The 15,074-nt window shown below is 37.2% G+C and overlaps 1 protein-coding gene across 2 annotated transcripts in view; it reads right to left on the bottom strand.

Moving 5' to 3' along the window:
* The window catches only part of ARHGDIB (Rho GDP dissociation inhibitor beta), a 261,787-nt gene that overhangs the window by 143,010 nt on the left and 103,703 nt on the right, over window positions 1-15,074 (bottom strand). For both annotated transcript variants that reach the window (XM_064591530.1, XM_064591531.1), the window contains 2 exons: window positions 7,168-7,241; window positions 5,419-5,607 (listed from right to left, as the gene is read on the bottom strand). In XM_064591530.1, coding sequence (XP_064447600.1) covers window positions 5,419-5,607; window positions 7,168-7,241 — 263 coding nt within the window. The remainder of the gene's footprint in view (window positions 1-5,418; window positions 5,608-7,167; window positions 7,242-15,074) is intronic.

Raw genomic sequence — 15,074 nt, 5'->3', positions numbered from 1 at the left:
GCTGACTTGCCAACCGAGGTCCCAGCTACAGACACAGAAACAGGTTCCACACCTGTGAGAACTTGGCTAGAACCCCCTTTGGTTTTGAGGTCTATCACCAGCACCACAGGCTAAGGGACCCAGAAGGCGACACAGCCACCTGTGTGTTGAGTAATAGACATACAGACTCAGTGCCAGCTGTGGACCCTGATGTGTCCTGTGAACAGGCTCCAGTCCCTCTCAGCTCTGGTCCAAGAGCCCCTGCGGGGAAAGCCCACCAAATCTGGTCAGACTGCAGACTCTGAAAGGGCCTTGTAACTAGGCTCCAGCCCATCCCAGCCAGTCCATGGGACCCTGCAGGAGATGCTCCCACCTGCACCCCTGAAGGTCTTGAAAGGGCCCTATACTAGGCATCAGCTCCCTCCTACCTGCGTCACAGGGAGCTGGCAAGGAACCAGGCAGGATAAATTCCAATCTGGGCCCCCAGAGATTATAGAAGGTCCCTAAATGCAGAAATCTTTTTAATAAATAATGTTGGAGAGACTAGATAATTCACATGCAAAGGAGTGAAATTGAATCCCTATTTTACAGCACTTATAAAAATAACTTGAAATGGATTAAAAACTTAAATGTAAGACCTGAAACCATTAATCTTCTAGAGGAAAACATAGAGAAAACTCTTTGACATTGATCTTGGCAATGAATTTTTGGATATGATACCAAAAGCACAAGCAACAAAAGCAAAAATAAACAAGTGGGAGTACATGAAATTAAAAAGCTTCTCTACAGCAAAAGTAACAACAGAAACAAGCAGCAACCTATGGAATGGGAAAAAAAATATTTGCAAGACAAAAATTAGATAAAGGGTTAACATCCAAAATATATAAGGAACTCATAGAACTCAATAGCAAAAATAATAATAATAAATAATAATCCAAATAAAAAATGGGTAAAGGGCCTGAATAGAAAAATTTCCAAAAAACATACAGATGGGCAACAGGCACATGAAAAGATGCTCAACATCACTAATTATCAGGGAAATGCAACTAAAAGCCACAATGAGATATCACCTCATACCTGTTGGAATGGTATTGTCCAAAAGACAAGAGACAACAAGTATTGGTGAGGATGTGGAGAAAGAAACCCTAGTGCACTGTTGGTGGGAATGTAAGTTGGTACAACCAATATAGAAAACAGCAGGGAATCCAGCAATCCCATTTCTGGGTATATATCAGAAGGAAATGAAATCATTATCTCAAGGAGATAGCTGGACCATCATGTTCATTGCAGCATTATTTACAATAGCCAAGATGTGGAAACAAGTGTTCATCAATGGATAAATAGATTTTTTAAAAAAGTGAGATAGATACATACATACACATATTTGAATATTATTTAGCCAGAAAAAAGGAAGAAATCTTGTCCTTTGTGATAACATAGGTAGACTTTGAGGGTATTAGGCTAAATTAAATAAGTCATATAGAGAAAGGCGTATGTTATATGATCTCACTGATATGTGAAAACTAAAAAAAAAAGTCACAGAAACAGATTATAGAATAATGGTTGTCAGGGGTGGGGGAGATGGGGAGATGTTGGTGAAAATCTCCAAACTTCCAATTATAAGATGAGTAAGTTCTGGGGATCTAACATTCCGCATGGTCACTATTGTTAACAATGTTGTATTATATATACTTGAAAGTTGTTGAGAGACTAAATCTTGTATACTCTCACCACAAAAAAAAAGGTAATTATGTGAGGTGATGACTATGTTAATGAACGTCATTATGGTAATCATGTCACAATATATACACGTATCACATCCTCGTGTTGTATACCTTAAACTTACACAATGTTATATGTCAATTACATCTCAATAAAGCTGAAAAAAAATGGGTACTGGTTTCCAAGCATAAACAGCAAACTTTCCTTCAAATTCCATTTTAGAAAAAACAGTTGTATAGTATCAAGGCTTAGTAATACCCAAACCTAAAAATTTATTCTTAATTATGTTCACCTAATAGAAGCTCTTTTAACATATTATCAGGCTCAATTTTTAAATATCATGGCTTGAGAGCATGAATAGACAAATAGACCAACGAAACGGAATGGACAGTTCAAAACCAGACATATATGTATGCTAAACATAGCATTTCAAATCTATGGAGAAAATATATTTATGTCATTTTTTCCCCCTCAGAATCCCCCAATAAGTTCTTAGCTCAGGACAATTCAACATTACTCTGATTAAATCTGGCCCAATGAACTGGCCACTTTCTTATAATCCTCAAAGTGGACACACGCTGGTTTAAGAAGAAATCTTATTTGGTACTATACGTTGAACATCAAGTATTGTGTTTATCTATGTACATGTAAGTATTACATATGTTATTTGAAAGGAAGATCCTGAATTATGGTTCTTTCCCTCGGTGCTGTGAGGCATATGAATACAAACCCAATATTTAGAAATAACGTTTTTTGAATCTTGGATGAAAAGAAAACCAACTACAAACAGCAAGTGTTGGTAGTGGTAGTATGGTGATAACAACCCATTATTATTCAAGAACACACAGGTTTCCATCATTAAAATATTCTATTAAAAAACCCAACTTATTTATAAACTTCATTTGTGGAGAAGCCTGGGGCATGAGAGGAATAACTAATTTATATTTGTGAAATCTCATGTTCTTCTGTAATTATCCGTTGGCACGTATGCCAGTGGTTCTTTGAATTTTTAACAGGTCTGGATTTGTATGTATATGTCTAGGGAAGTTGCTGGTGTTGTTGACTGTGAATTTCACTTCCTTAGTGTTTGACCCAAAATGGCACCCAGGTTTTTCACTACGCTTCCTTAGGAGCTTGCTCTTTATAAGAACTGGCTGAGGTTCATCTGCAAGTATAGGTATCAGACAGTGAAAGAGGCTGTGATTCTGGAAGGTGGCAACATTTAAAAAATATTTTTACTTCCCTTTCCCCTTCCATACCATATCTAGATGGACATTACTGAAAATGAATCATAGCCAAATTATCTTCTTGGTCCTTTAATATGTAATTACCTAAATTGGCAGTTTTATGAATTTTTGACATTTTTCTTACTTCCAAGTGCCTTATTTTTCTCTTTCTTTTAATTCCTTTCCTCTGCTCTATCTTCTGGTTTTTTGTTTTTGTTTTTGTTTTGTTTTGTTTTGTTTTTGTCCTGAAGAATGATATAAATGTCTCTCTCAACTGCTTTTAATTACTACACTCACGATCACCTTTCATGTTTCCGTATTTTGGTTCCATGCTATTCCTTTTGGCTATAATATTCTCACCATCTTTCTTTCCTGGGTTACTTGTATGTATTCTTCAATGTTCAGCTAAGACACTATCGAATGTACTAAATTGTGTTAATTTATATGCCCAACTTATATATAAATATTTCCTAATGAATGAATGAAAGCATAATTGAAGCAAATCTTTCCTAAATTTTCTCCTTCCTGTGTCTTCATCCCCATAGCTCCAGAACAAGGGCTTTATGTCAGTCTACTAATATACTGCATTGGATAATAGTATGGGCTCTACAGTCTCACTGCCTCTCTGGGTTCAAATCCTGGCTCTAACCACTAAATAGCTGTGCAGTCACTTTTCCTTGTAGCTCAATATCTTCATCCCTGCAGTTGTGATCATAGCAGTATCACTTGTGCAGGGTATTTGAGGATTCAATGAGATAATACATAAAGTGCCTAAAATAACACCTAAGCATTTTACAAAAATAGCTATTATATGAACAGGAGCTTATTTTTTATATCGCATTCACTGCTTTGTCAACTCTACAACTTGACTGTCTACTCAAGTTTCTCCTAAAGTTACAACCTTTTCACGCTATCACAAGAAAGACTGCTCGAATGTGACAGAATGTGAAAATTATGCTTTTTATTATATCACATAAAATAATTACATCAATTTATCCAAATGCATTGGTGAATTAAAGCTTCCAGCTCTTACAAATTTTTACACATATATCTATGCATTTATAAATACACACATATGTAAAAGATATATATTTTCTTCTAAAATAAAGTGCCCAAATCTTGATATATGGGGGCATAAGAGGGAAAAAAAATCATAAAGTTTTATCAGTTACAGACTGTACTTTCACAATATAGGAATCTGTTTTATACACATTTATTCAGGGATAGTGAACTTCAATCACACATTCTTTTCTGAATTCTAAGTGAATTAATTTATCCAAACTAGAAGTCATTTAGCCAATTTAATGAATCAGAGGCTACTTTTTCTTACTGTGCCTGGCATTAGAGCCTTGGCTCCCCAATGGAAGGGTAGCTCAGCTTCATTCTTAATTTTCCTGTTTTTTTTGGACTGTTGTCTTTCTGCTAAGATGATAAGCAGAGAGAGAGAGAAATGAATCAGACATCTCCGATTCTAAATCCTCTGTTAGCATTCAGTGAAGTCAGGATTTGGTGAAAAGACTCCTAATGTCTTTACATGACCCTGGGCTTGGTGAGAAATGGCCCAGCAGGATCTGAATTGAAGGATCCTTCTGCCTCTCTTATAGTGAAACTTTACTGAAGCCACAGAAGAAGAATCAGAGTACAAGGATCAAGAGCTCATTGAGAGAACCCACTCGAATTGAAAGGGAACTCTACTACAGTGGAAAACTTTGTGACAACACGTTTGAATTCAAGAACAAAATAAGGGTTAAAGAAAAGCTAGACAATTTGAGATAATTATGAAAATCCTCAATTCAAAGAGGAACTAGGGCTCTACTCCCTGCTCCAGTATCTCAGCGGCTTTTCCTGGGTTTTTACTGTATTTTCTATTACCTTCCACTTTTAAGATGATCATTTGAAGTCTTTGACAAGGAATGAAATTTCAAGATGCCTTAGAAAGGTCTTGAAGCAAGGTGAGGATGCCTAAGAATAGCTTAATACGAACCCAGCCATTTCAGAATCTCTGGTGATTATAGGTTCAAACTGCAATAGAGTGCATCTTATTCAAGCAGGAAAGGGAGAAATTGTCAGCACTAAAATTGCATAAAACACTCTATAACTTCTCAACATATGGGAGACCTGGGAATAATCGGAAGCCCAGACATTTCCCAGAGTCAGAACAAGGAATGGAGTATTTTCTTTTATTTTGGGGGGGCCAACGGGAGTAAAGGGCGAGAAAGTGTTTCCAATTACCCGACCCACCTCAGTAGGGCTTTTGCAAGAACAGAGCCACCTAACTACTGATTTTGGTAAGCATCTTGTTAATGGCTTGTTTGACGTGCGTGGTGGAGCTGCGTCGCCTCGTCTTGCCCTGGACCATCCTCCTGCGACGCACCTCTCGACACAGCTCATAGAATATCTCAGTGATGTTCCCTTCTCCAGTGCAGGCAGAACACTCATAAAAAGCACATGCCAATTCAGTAGCCAGCTTCTCCCCTTCTTCCGTACTAACCTGTCTGGAGTGGTCCAAGTCAGCTTTGTTTCCAACCAAGATGAGAGTCACATTCTTGGGCTTTTTGATCTCATCCAGGATGTTCTTAAGTGGCAGCACTTCTTCAAAACTTCCTCGGTCAGTAATGTCATAGACCAGCACAAAGCCTTCCCCCCATCGCATGTGTCCTTCCCTCTGAATGGTATCTTCCTGTTGACAAGGAAACAATGGCAGTTGGGGAACTGGAAGTTATCAGATGTTGCTCATGCCAGTAGTGAGTCCTTAATTACTATTCTTTATATTCGTTGTCATTAAAATTTCTTGATAGTCTGCCTACACAGGCTTCCTTTCTCAATCAGTTTGGAATAGGAGCATTACTTACTCATAGCAGGATATGTCGGGGAACTAAAAATGTTCTAACTACATAGACCTTTAACTTTCTGCTTCTAATTTTCTTCTTGCCATATCATTAAATCCGTAATTACAAGAACTATAAAGAAATTATCTTAGTGGAGCACACTGCCTCCCAGGCTTTCATCACAATCAAAGAATTGGCAAATAGGTAACAGACAAGTAGGCCTTATGCCACTCTTTAGGGATCAGATTTAGGGGCACAGCTTGGTGAATGGTTTTGATTTCATTTTTTGCTTTAATCTCTTTTGCCTTCAGATTCTAGACAATTGGGCACCAGGGACACAAAAACAGTGAAAAATTGTAGAGAGAGTCAAACTCAAAGTCAGGAGCTTTTGGCTTTTTTTTTCCTATCTTAACACCTCCAAAATATTATACAGTCGCAATAATGATAGAAACTCATTTGAAGTGATTTTCAAAGGGGGTGATCATTCCTTCCTAGGAAAGTAGCATGCGAGATTTGAAAATGCATTGCTCCCATGGGCTCAAATAACCTTTGCATATAAGTCCCTGCCACCTCTCTCTAGAATCAGGGCTGTGTGGCCGGGAAAGCATATATAAGAAGGAGGTGATGATGAGAAATAAGTGTCTAGCTAGCTGCAAGAACATTTCTTGGATTAAATACTTAAATTCAAGTCTTCTTTGGATCATAGGTCACTGACAGAGCACCATGCAACCCTTCAGCTTCCTAATTTTCATTCCTAGTGTCATTTTATTCTTGAGAACTAAGCCTTTCTGCAAACCTATCTGTAATCTCAGAACTGACTGACATAGGGCAAATTTATATTAGCTTCCTTTTTAATGGATTGTTTGTTGTACAATTATGTGGCTCAAATTTTCAAAAGGATGTGTTGAGGTCTGGAAAGAATATTAGAGAGATTCCTGAAATAAAGCATTCTGAAAAGCAATTCTGAGGTGATGTAAGTTTAGAATATACTATATATGAAACTCTTAAGGATTCATCTTATACATAGGCATATAAGGCTCTGAGGACCTCCCCAGTAAAAATACCTGTTTAACTCGATCAGAGCATTTCAAAATACTTAACCATGAACCTCTTAATATTTTGCCATCCCCCCAAAATATATGTGGGTAATTCTATTCTAGATGATGTCATGTCAATATTACAGTATCAGCAATCCTCCCCCGACCCCACCGAAGTACTGGGTAATTTATATAAGGATGCATACATAAGCTGTTTCAAATGTTAGTATGTAAATAACTAGATAATTAAAGAAAAAAGTCTTTAGACATTATTAGTTAATTGGAGGAAAATGTCTTAATTTTTTTCATAGTATGCATGTACTCATCTCATATTTATTTGATCCAGAAAACATTTTAGCTGAAACCCTTATTCACCTGACCAGCAGTATCTAGTATCTCCATGGTGACAACTTCATCATCAATGGTTGCTTGGTGTCGGTAAGTTGATTCTGAGAGAATGAGCAAAAAAAGAAGGTAAAAAAGTAAATCAGTGCATGATTTTATTTGATCCTTAAATTACAAAGTAGTCCCAGAAGTATGTCTGTTTGTATCACATAAGGAAATGTGCATCCTGGGCAGGAGAGGATGGACATGCAAGAATGTGCCAGCTCTCTGAGCTCCTGGAAGTCCAGGTTCTCATGAGGGGGCCACAGACTTTCAGGGTATAGCATGGGAGAATCTCCATGTCTCTTTGCTCATTTTATTCTCCTATGAGGCCAGCTTCCTGGTGTCTAAAATAAGACCTCTACATCCTAGACTGAGAAAGTGATTCCCACAAAATGCATGCTACCTTGATACCCCTAAAATCCAGTTTCAGGAAATCACTGGTAATGATTGTTCTTGACAAGATGACATACAAGCAGGAGCTGTTCATTTCCTTCAAGAACTCAAACTTGGAAATATATTTGACAACAGGGGAAGTGGATAGCCATCCATGTGAAAAATGAGCATGTAAAGCTATAAGAAACCCTCATGGTGGTAGAAGGCTGTTGGGTCACATGTTTGGGGGGTGTGAGGAAAGTGGAAGAGGGCTGGGCCACATGGAGGAAGATGCAACAAAGGAGAGTTCTCCTGCTCATGTTCCCTCTTCAAGGTAGAAAAATGACAACTGTGCAGTACCAGCTGTAGGCTAGTAGGTTAATATCAGAGTGGTCCCCAAACTCTACTGGGGTGAGTAGAAGTCAGCAGATGCAAGAACTTTGGGTGGTCTGAGTGTGCCTTTCACCACATGAAATGGAAACCAGGGGTTAAAATAATTACTAACTGGTCCTGCTCTGTATGAAAACTAGAACAGTTGAAATACCGAGCTCAATAAATGATTGACCGAGCCAGTGAAGGTCAGCTTGAGGAACTCTTCCAGAAGGCATCAGTATATGATAAGAAGAAGAAAAATGTAAAAGTAAAATATAAGAGAGATGGATAATAGAAATAGACATGTTATTATCTCTTATAAAATGAGCCTCAAAGAGAATAAAATACACAGGGGCTGAAAATATTTGAAGCTATAATAACTGAGAATTTCCCAGGATGAAAGGCCTTAAAACAGTTCAGATCAAAAGGACACACCAGGAAAAAAGTCCCATATATAAAACAATCACAGCAAAATTTAGGGATATCAATGATAAAGAAAAATTTTATAGGATCTATGAAAAAAAGCACATCACCTACAGAAGAACGTGGCTCAGATTGACATTAGACTTCTCACCAGCAAAACTGGATTTGAGATCCCAATGGAGTAAAACAAAGCAATCAAACCACATAGAAAGCAATCAAGAATTACAATTCTAGATGATACCAATATATGGGGGGGAGGGGAGAGACAAGAGGCAGATTTGAGTGAGCTAATGTAGTTGTCTTACTCCTGAAGATGACATCATAAGAAAGAAGAGAAGTGACTTAAGTATTCAACTCAAATTAGAAGAGGAGCATAGAATAAATCCAAAAAGATATGAGGAAAGAAGTAAAAGAAAATCATAGAAGAAACAATTACCCAAGTTTAAGAGAACCAAAGCATGGGGCTTGGAAGGATTTTTAAAAAGAGGTGCGGAATAGAGATAAAAATCTGGCAATACTGACTTGTAAATTAAAAGAGAAGGAGCAATCAAACACAATTTTGCATAAAAGAAGAAATAACTACATATTCTGATGAAATGAAAATAAAATAATATTATGAACTGTATACCAACAAATTTCAAACCCTGATAAATTCTCGGATTAAAAAATGCATGGATGGGTGCAGTGAGAACTAGAACACTTAACTCGGTCAGTAACTAGTAAGTAACTTAGATGTTAATTGTAGATCTCTTCTGATCATAAAAAGCAACTGCTTCCAATTGGTTTTAAAGGAGATTTCTATAAATATTAAACAAGTTGTTCTAGAAAATAGAGGAAGGATAGTCATCCGATTCCTTTTGTGGGGCATTATGCTGACTCTAATAAGAAGTATTACAAGAGTAATAAGAGAAAAAAGAAAAGACAATTGTAAGGTCACTTCGTTCTTGAACATAGATTCATAAATCCTAAATAAAATATTATCCAATTGAATCCAATTAGTGTAACAAGAAAAGTACATCACGATCAGTTAGGGTTTATTTCAGAAATTCAAAGAGTGTTTAAAATCTATCAATGCGAGGAGGAGGAGCCATTTGCAACTACGTGGATGGAACTGGAGGGTATTATGCTGAGTGAAATAAGTCAATCAGAGAAAGACATGTATCATATGACCTCACTGATATGAGGAATTCTTAATCCCAGGAAACAAACTGAGGGTTGCTGGAGTGGTGGGGGGTGGGAGGGATGGGGTGGCTGGGTGATAGACATTGGGGAGGGTATGTGCTATGGTGAGTGCTGTGAATTGTGTAAGACTGTTGAATCACAGACCTGTACCTTTGAAACAAATAATACATTATATGTTTTTTTTTTTTAAAAAAAAAGAAGAAGAAGATAGCAGGAGGGGAAAATGAAGGGGGGGAAATCGGAGGGGGAGATGAACCATGAGAGACTATGGACTCTGAAAAACAAACAGGGTTCTAGAGGGGAGGGGGTTCTAGAGGGGAGGAGGTTCTGTGGGATGGGTTAGCCTGGTGATGGGTATTAAAGAGGGCACGTTCTGCATGGAGCACTGGGTGTTATACACAAACAATGAATCATGGAACACTACATCAAAAACTAATGATGCAATGTATGGTGATTAACATAACATAAAAAAATATAAAATAAAATCTATCAATGCATTTTTTTGTTTTTATTTAAATTCCAGTTAGTTATACACCTGGTGCTCATCACAAGTGCCTTCCTTAATCCCCATGACCTATTTCCCCCATTCCCCCACCCACCTCTTCTCTGGTAACCATCAGTTTGTTCTCTATAGTTAAGAGTCTGTTTCTTGGTTTTCCTCTCTTTTTTTCCCCTTATGATCATTTGTTTTGTTTCTTAAATTCCACATATGAGTGAAATCATATGGTATTTGTCTTTCCCTGACTGACTTATTTTGCTCAGCATAATACTTTCTAGCTCCATCCACATCACTGCAAATGGCAATATTTCATTCTTGTTTATGGCTGAGTAATATTCCATTATATATACACAGCACCTATTCTTTATCCATTCGTCAGTCTATGGACACTTGGGCTCTTGGATATTGTTTCTATCAATGCAGTTTAACACGGTAAAATGCTAAAGGAAAAAGAAGTACTAAACAAAAAAATCACACGATTACCTTTATAGGAAGATCTATAGAACAATGAAATTTATATAAATTTAGTGTTTATGGATACACAGAAAAAAATGCCTTTTTCCAAAAAAATATGTAATACCTAGCATATACTGCTTACTATTTGAACAAGAATTGTTCTAAATGCTTAACTCATATTAATTCATTTAATCTTCACAAATATCTCTGCAGTAGGTATTACTATTATCTCCATGTTACACAAAGATAGGGAGGCACAACAACATTTAATAACTTGCTGAAGGTCATACAGAGTAAGTGGTAAGCGGTAGAGTTGACATTGGAACTAAGGAAGATTGCCTTTGGAATGAGGCTTATACTGCTATGCTAAGCATCAAACTTATTAGATTATATACCTATGGGAAAGAGGAGGACAATGGTGTCACAGTGGGGGATGCAGGAAAAATAAAGTGAAGTCATATAAATAATATAGATAATAATAATAGAAATATATAACATGAAAGATATAATAATGTAAAACAATATAAATGTAGTATAAATGATACAAAGGCTTTGCAAGCACATGACATGGTGCTGTGGATAGAAGAATATGATTCACTTAATTCTTTACACCTAAACTACCCAAATCACTAACCAATCAACCAACCAACCAAATCAACCTGCAAGTTTCTTTCTCATCAGGGTAGCCAGTAAGCCAGTCCTTTTATTTATTTGTTCATTATTCTGACTTTCATTTCTTCATCTCATCAGCTATTTTACAGGTCTTTTTTGACCACAGCTTTTTGTTACTTTGCTACAAATATAATCTCCTACCTAAAATACAAACCGCAGAAAGGAGGCTTAACTAAGTAGCATAACCTAGCCTTCTACCTGCCATCAGCCCTGTGTCATGATCATTGCCACAAGCATGGCGCATGGCTAGAGTTTTTTCTGAACAGTAAAATTTAAAAATGAAGTTATGTTCAATATATTTTAATAAGATTTTTTTGCACTATTGTCATTCTGTTAGAATAGGTAATCTGTATGTGGTATGTACAATGATTCTCAATTCTAGAACATTCCATCCCCCTACTCTTTATGTTGAAGGGGAGATTATTATTTTGTATAATTTAACGCTCTAAAGCACGATGTATAGCAACTTCTTATCTCTAAATGTTCTCTCAGTTATTTCCTTTTGCATCTTCAGTGCCCCAGCTTGAGGAGGAGAGGCCCAGACAGTAGCACGCAGGCCCGGATCTATGCCCTTTCTGTTTCTTCCACTACTGTTCTGTGGTGGCCTTTTTAAAGGGGCTGGCATCAGCCCTGCGGCCTGGAAAACAGAGTTCTGGGCTCTCTTCCATCTCTTTACACCAAAAGTTGTCTGACAGACAGGGACATTTTTCTCCGTTGCGTCCATGATAAATAGGATATGTATTTCAACCACAAAAGGCCACAGTAGGGGGGAAATGAAATATAATGAAAATTGTATGAAGTTGTGTGATTCTTTGGCTGTTTATTAACTGAAACGAAAATGATGGAATGCAGGAAATGAGGGAATGTCTTCCACAGACATAGCCCTGGGGAGAAGCAGTGATTTCATCGAAGCTGAGTACTGGTTTCATGCCATTTTGAGCCTTTTCTCTTTAAGCCTCTTCTCTCTCGTTAGAAATCCATATCTTCATGTAAACAGTGGAAGTATATAGCCCACACAGGCGAAATGTTGTGCCTCCATGTCTAACTTCAATGCCACTAATTCGAAAAAGATGTACGAAGCACTTTTTGGAATTAAACTCTACCGTTCATTCCAAAACAGAAGAGAAAATGTATATGTGTGTGGAGAATGGACACACTTTTTATTTTGTTCATCTAACCTAAAATGAAAATTCTGAGTCTTTTTTTTCTTTTTAAAGGGAAGGGGGTGATCATTTAAGGCATATATCTAAATGAACCAAAATAACGTATACTATAAGACCAATGTAAGTTTCAAGATGGAATTCAAGATGGTATATATTTTTAATATACTGAATTTCACTGCATATGAGCAATACATGATTTAAAACTTGCATTCAGTAACATTTTTATAAATAGAAGTAGATTTTGTATACTCTAAGAGAAGTTGATGCTCAAAGGGACGTTGTAGATGGTTAATCCTTTTACTGACTTAGCTTTTTTGCAAATTTCAACATATTAATATGGACACTCAGCCAGTACAGTAACAACAGCTGTTAGTAAGGCTGATTTATGCTACAGTGGAAATTGTACTGACTTGAGTTCTATTACTGGTCTAACCACAAACCAGCCACATAATCTTGAATAAAATTTACTTCATTGGACTTGTTTCCTTATTCGTCAAATGACGATCTCAAATTTCCTTGCTGTGCCGATATTGACTAGTTCCATGAGCTGGCTAAGCACCTTTGCTTTAGTACTGAGTTCAGATAATTTGTTCTGGGTGTGTCTCTCTCTTGTATAAGCCTTTCTTTCCAAACTGAGGGTATTGTAATGCAGGAAGGAAGAGTCAATTACAAAATCCAAGTGCCAGTGGGTCTGTCTCCCGATTCCTACCCTCGGTCCTGTCTGAGTCTTTATTCGTGAGATAGAGACCCCATAATCCATTCAAACACAGAGTAGGGTGCCTCAAATATAGTAGTTATAGTGGTAAGTGCTGACATGCAGTCTGTCTCTTCTTCTCCAAACATCGATCACACACACACACACAACTATAACACCATCTAAGTCTTTGTCCATATTATCTGCCATGATCAACACTCTTTGAGGGTAATAGGACTCTCAAAAGTAGGGATTCAGTTCTTGGGGATCTAATCAGAACATGGAACCTGTTGTTCTACAATGAGAACGTTACACTCACCACCATCAGGGGGCTTCCTGGTCAGATGGTGCAAGTCCCAAACCTCACAGGCTTCAGTGCTGGTTTTCAAATGCTACTCACAGACCAGCTCTGGTCTCTGACAAACATTTCACTGGTCCACAGTGAAATGAGAAAAATGAAAGGAAAACTAAAATTGCCCAATGTAAAGAATTGAACTTTTTTTCCTTAGCTTATATCCTTCAAACCAGTTGGATGTTAAAAATATTTGCTGCTTCTACAAAACGCAAGTGCAAATAGACTATGGGTTTAGTTTTCTCTCATCCTCTCTCTCACCCTTGCTTGCATCCCTAATGGCAGTTCCTAAAATAATCCCTCTCCTTAAAAAACCAAAGAGCAAAACCCACTGAAACAAGAAGTCTGGGAGTCATTTGCTATCATAGTAGCAAACATTTCCTTCATAGATTTACCTCGGAGCAGTAGGTATTACAGTTTTAATATGTTGAATGGTGTTCATAGTCTTCAGCTTCTCAGGGAGCAATAATTCTGTCACAGGTTGAAAACACTGCACTATTAAGAAACTTTTCCCCCTTCCTTTCTTTTATTGAAGTATAATTAACATATAGTGTTATAGTATGCCCCATGTTTTTTGAGGAAGGCTCTGAATTCAGAGTTCAAGGCTGGTTTTTGCAAATATGCCACTTAGCTTTTTAATGGTGGCTTTCCTTTTCGGTGGTGGTTTTGAAACTCTATGATAGTATGAAGTCAAGCCCAGGAAATGCTTGATTCATCTTGAATCAAATAGATGGGGAACCCCTATAGGCTAAAATACTGGTGACTTCTAGCGTGTGCATGCGCGCACACACACGCACACCAGTTTCCAGGGTGAGTTAATGAAACCCTCACCTGGAAGTGAGTCATACACCTGATACTCCTGAAGTCTGATCAACGCTCTTGTTGCTTAGCAGCAGTAATCCTTTTTGAGCGGTACGGTACAAGGTCACTCAATAAAGTTTCATTGTTCTTAATGAAGGAAGCCTGTATTATAAATAACTGATGCAGGCAGATTTCTATTAACAGCAGTTGTTTTTCAGAAGGAATAAAACAAAAGGGACAATAAAACAAAAAGGAATAAAACTGATTAAAAATAGTAACATTGGTTACTGGAACATACTCAGAGAGGTAAAAAAAAATATGAGATCATTCTTTATAAGCTTCATCTTTTTGTTGAGATATACTGGGATTGCTAAGTAAAATCAGGATTTTTCTACTGAACTCCCCATAAACCATTAAGATTCTCAGGAACTTTGTAAAGCTTAGATAAGTAATGAAAATATAAGAGGAGAGTATTTATTTACGTGAAACAAACAATAGAAAATGATTTTTTAAAACCAAGTGCATTTTTGATCCAAATATATCATCTAAAGATTAGATTGTGGCTATGTTAAAAACATATTAAAAATTTTTGATGCTGAAAAACTATTTAAAAGCAAAACCAGGGACACCTTGGTGGCTCAGTTGGTTAAGCATCTGTCTTCAGCTTAGGTCATGATCTCAGGGTCCTGGGATCAAGTCCCACATCCCCACATCTGGCTCCCTGCTCAGCGGGGAGCCTGCTTCTCCCTCTCTCTCTGCCCCTCCCTCTGCTTATACTCTCTCTCTGTCAAATAAATAAAATCTTAAAAAATAAAAGCAAAAACAGAGAAGTAAAGATTAATAAATGTAGAGGCATGGTATTAGATTTTAAAAAACTGAATACCATAAAGATGTGAATCTTCTCAAAGT

This window comes from Mirounga angustirostris, unplaced genomic scaffold (genome assembly GCF_029215605.1).
Source record: "Mirounga angustirostris isolate CCGP_5_RB_7025 unplaced genomic scaffold, mMirAng1.0.hap1 SCAF_5, whole genome shotgun sequence".
Classification (NCBI taxonomy): domain Eukaryota; kingdom Metazoa; phylum Chordata; class Mammalia; order Carnivora; family Phocidae; genus Mirounga; species Mirounga angustirostris.
Note: the sequence above shows the minus strand (reverse complement) of the source record. Positions and strands in the feature narration are given on the sequence as shown.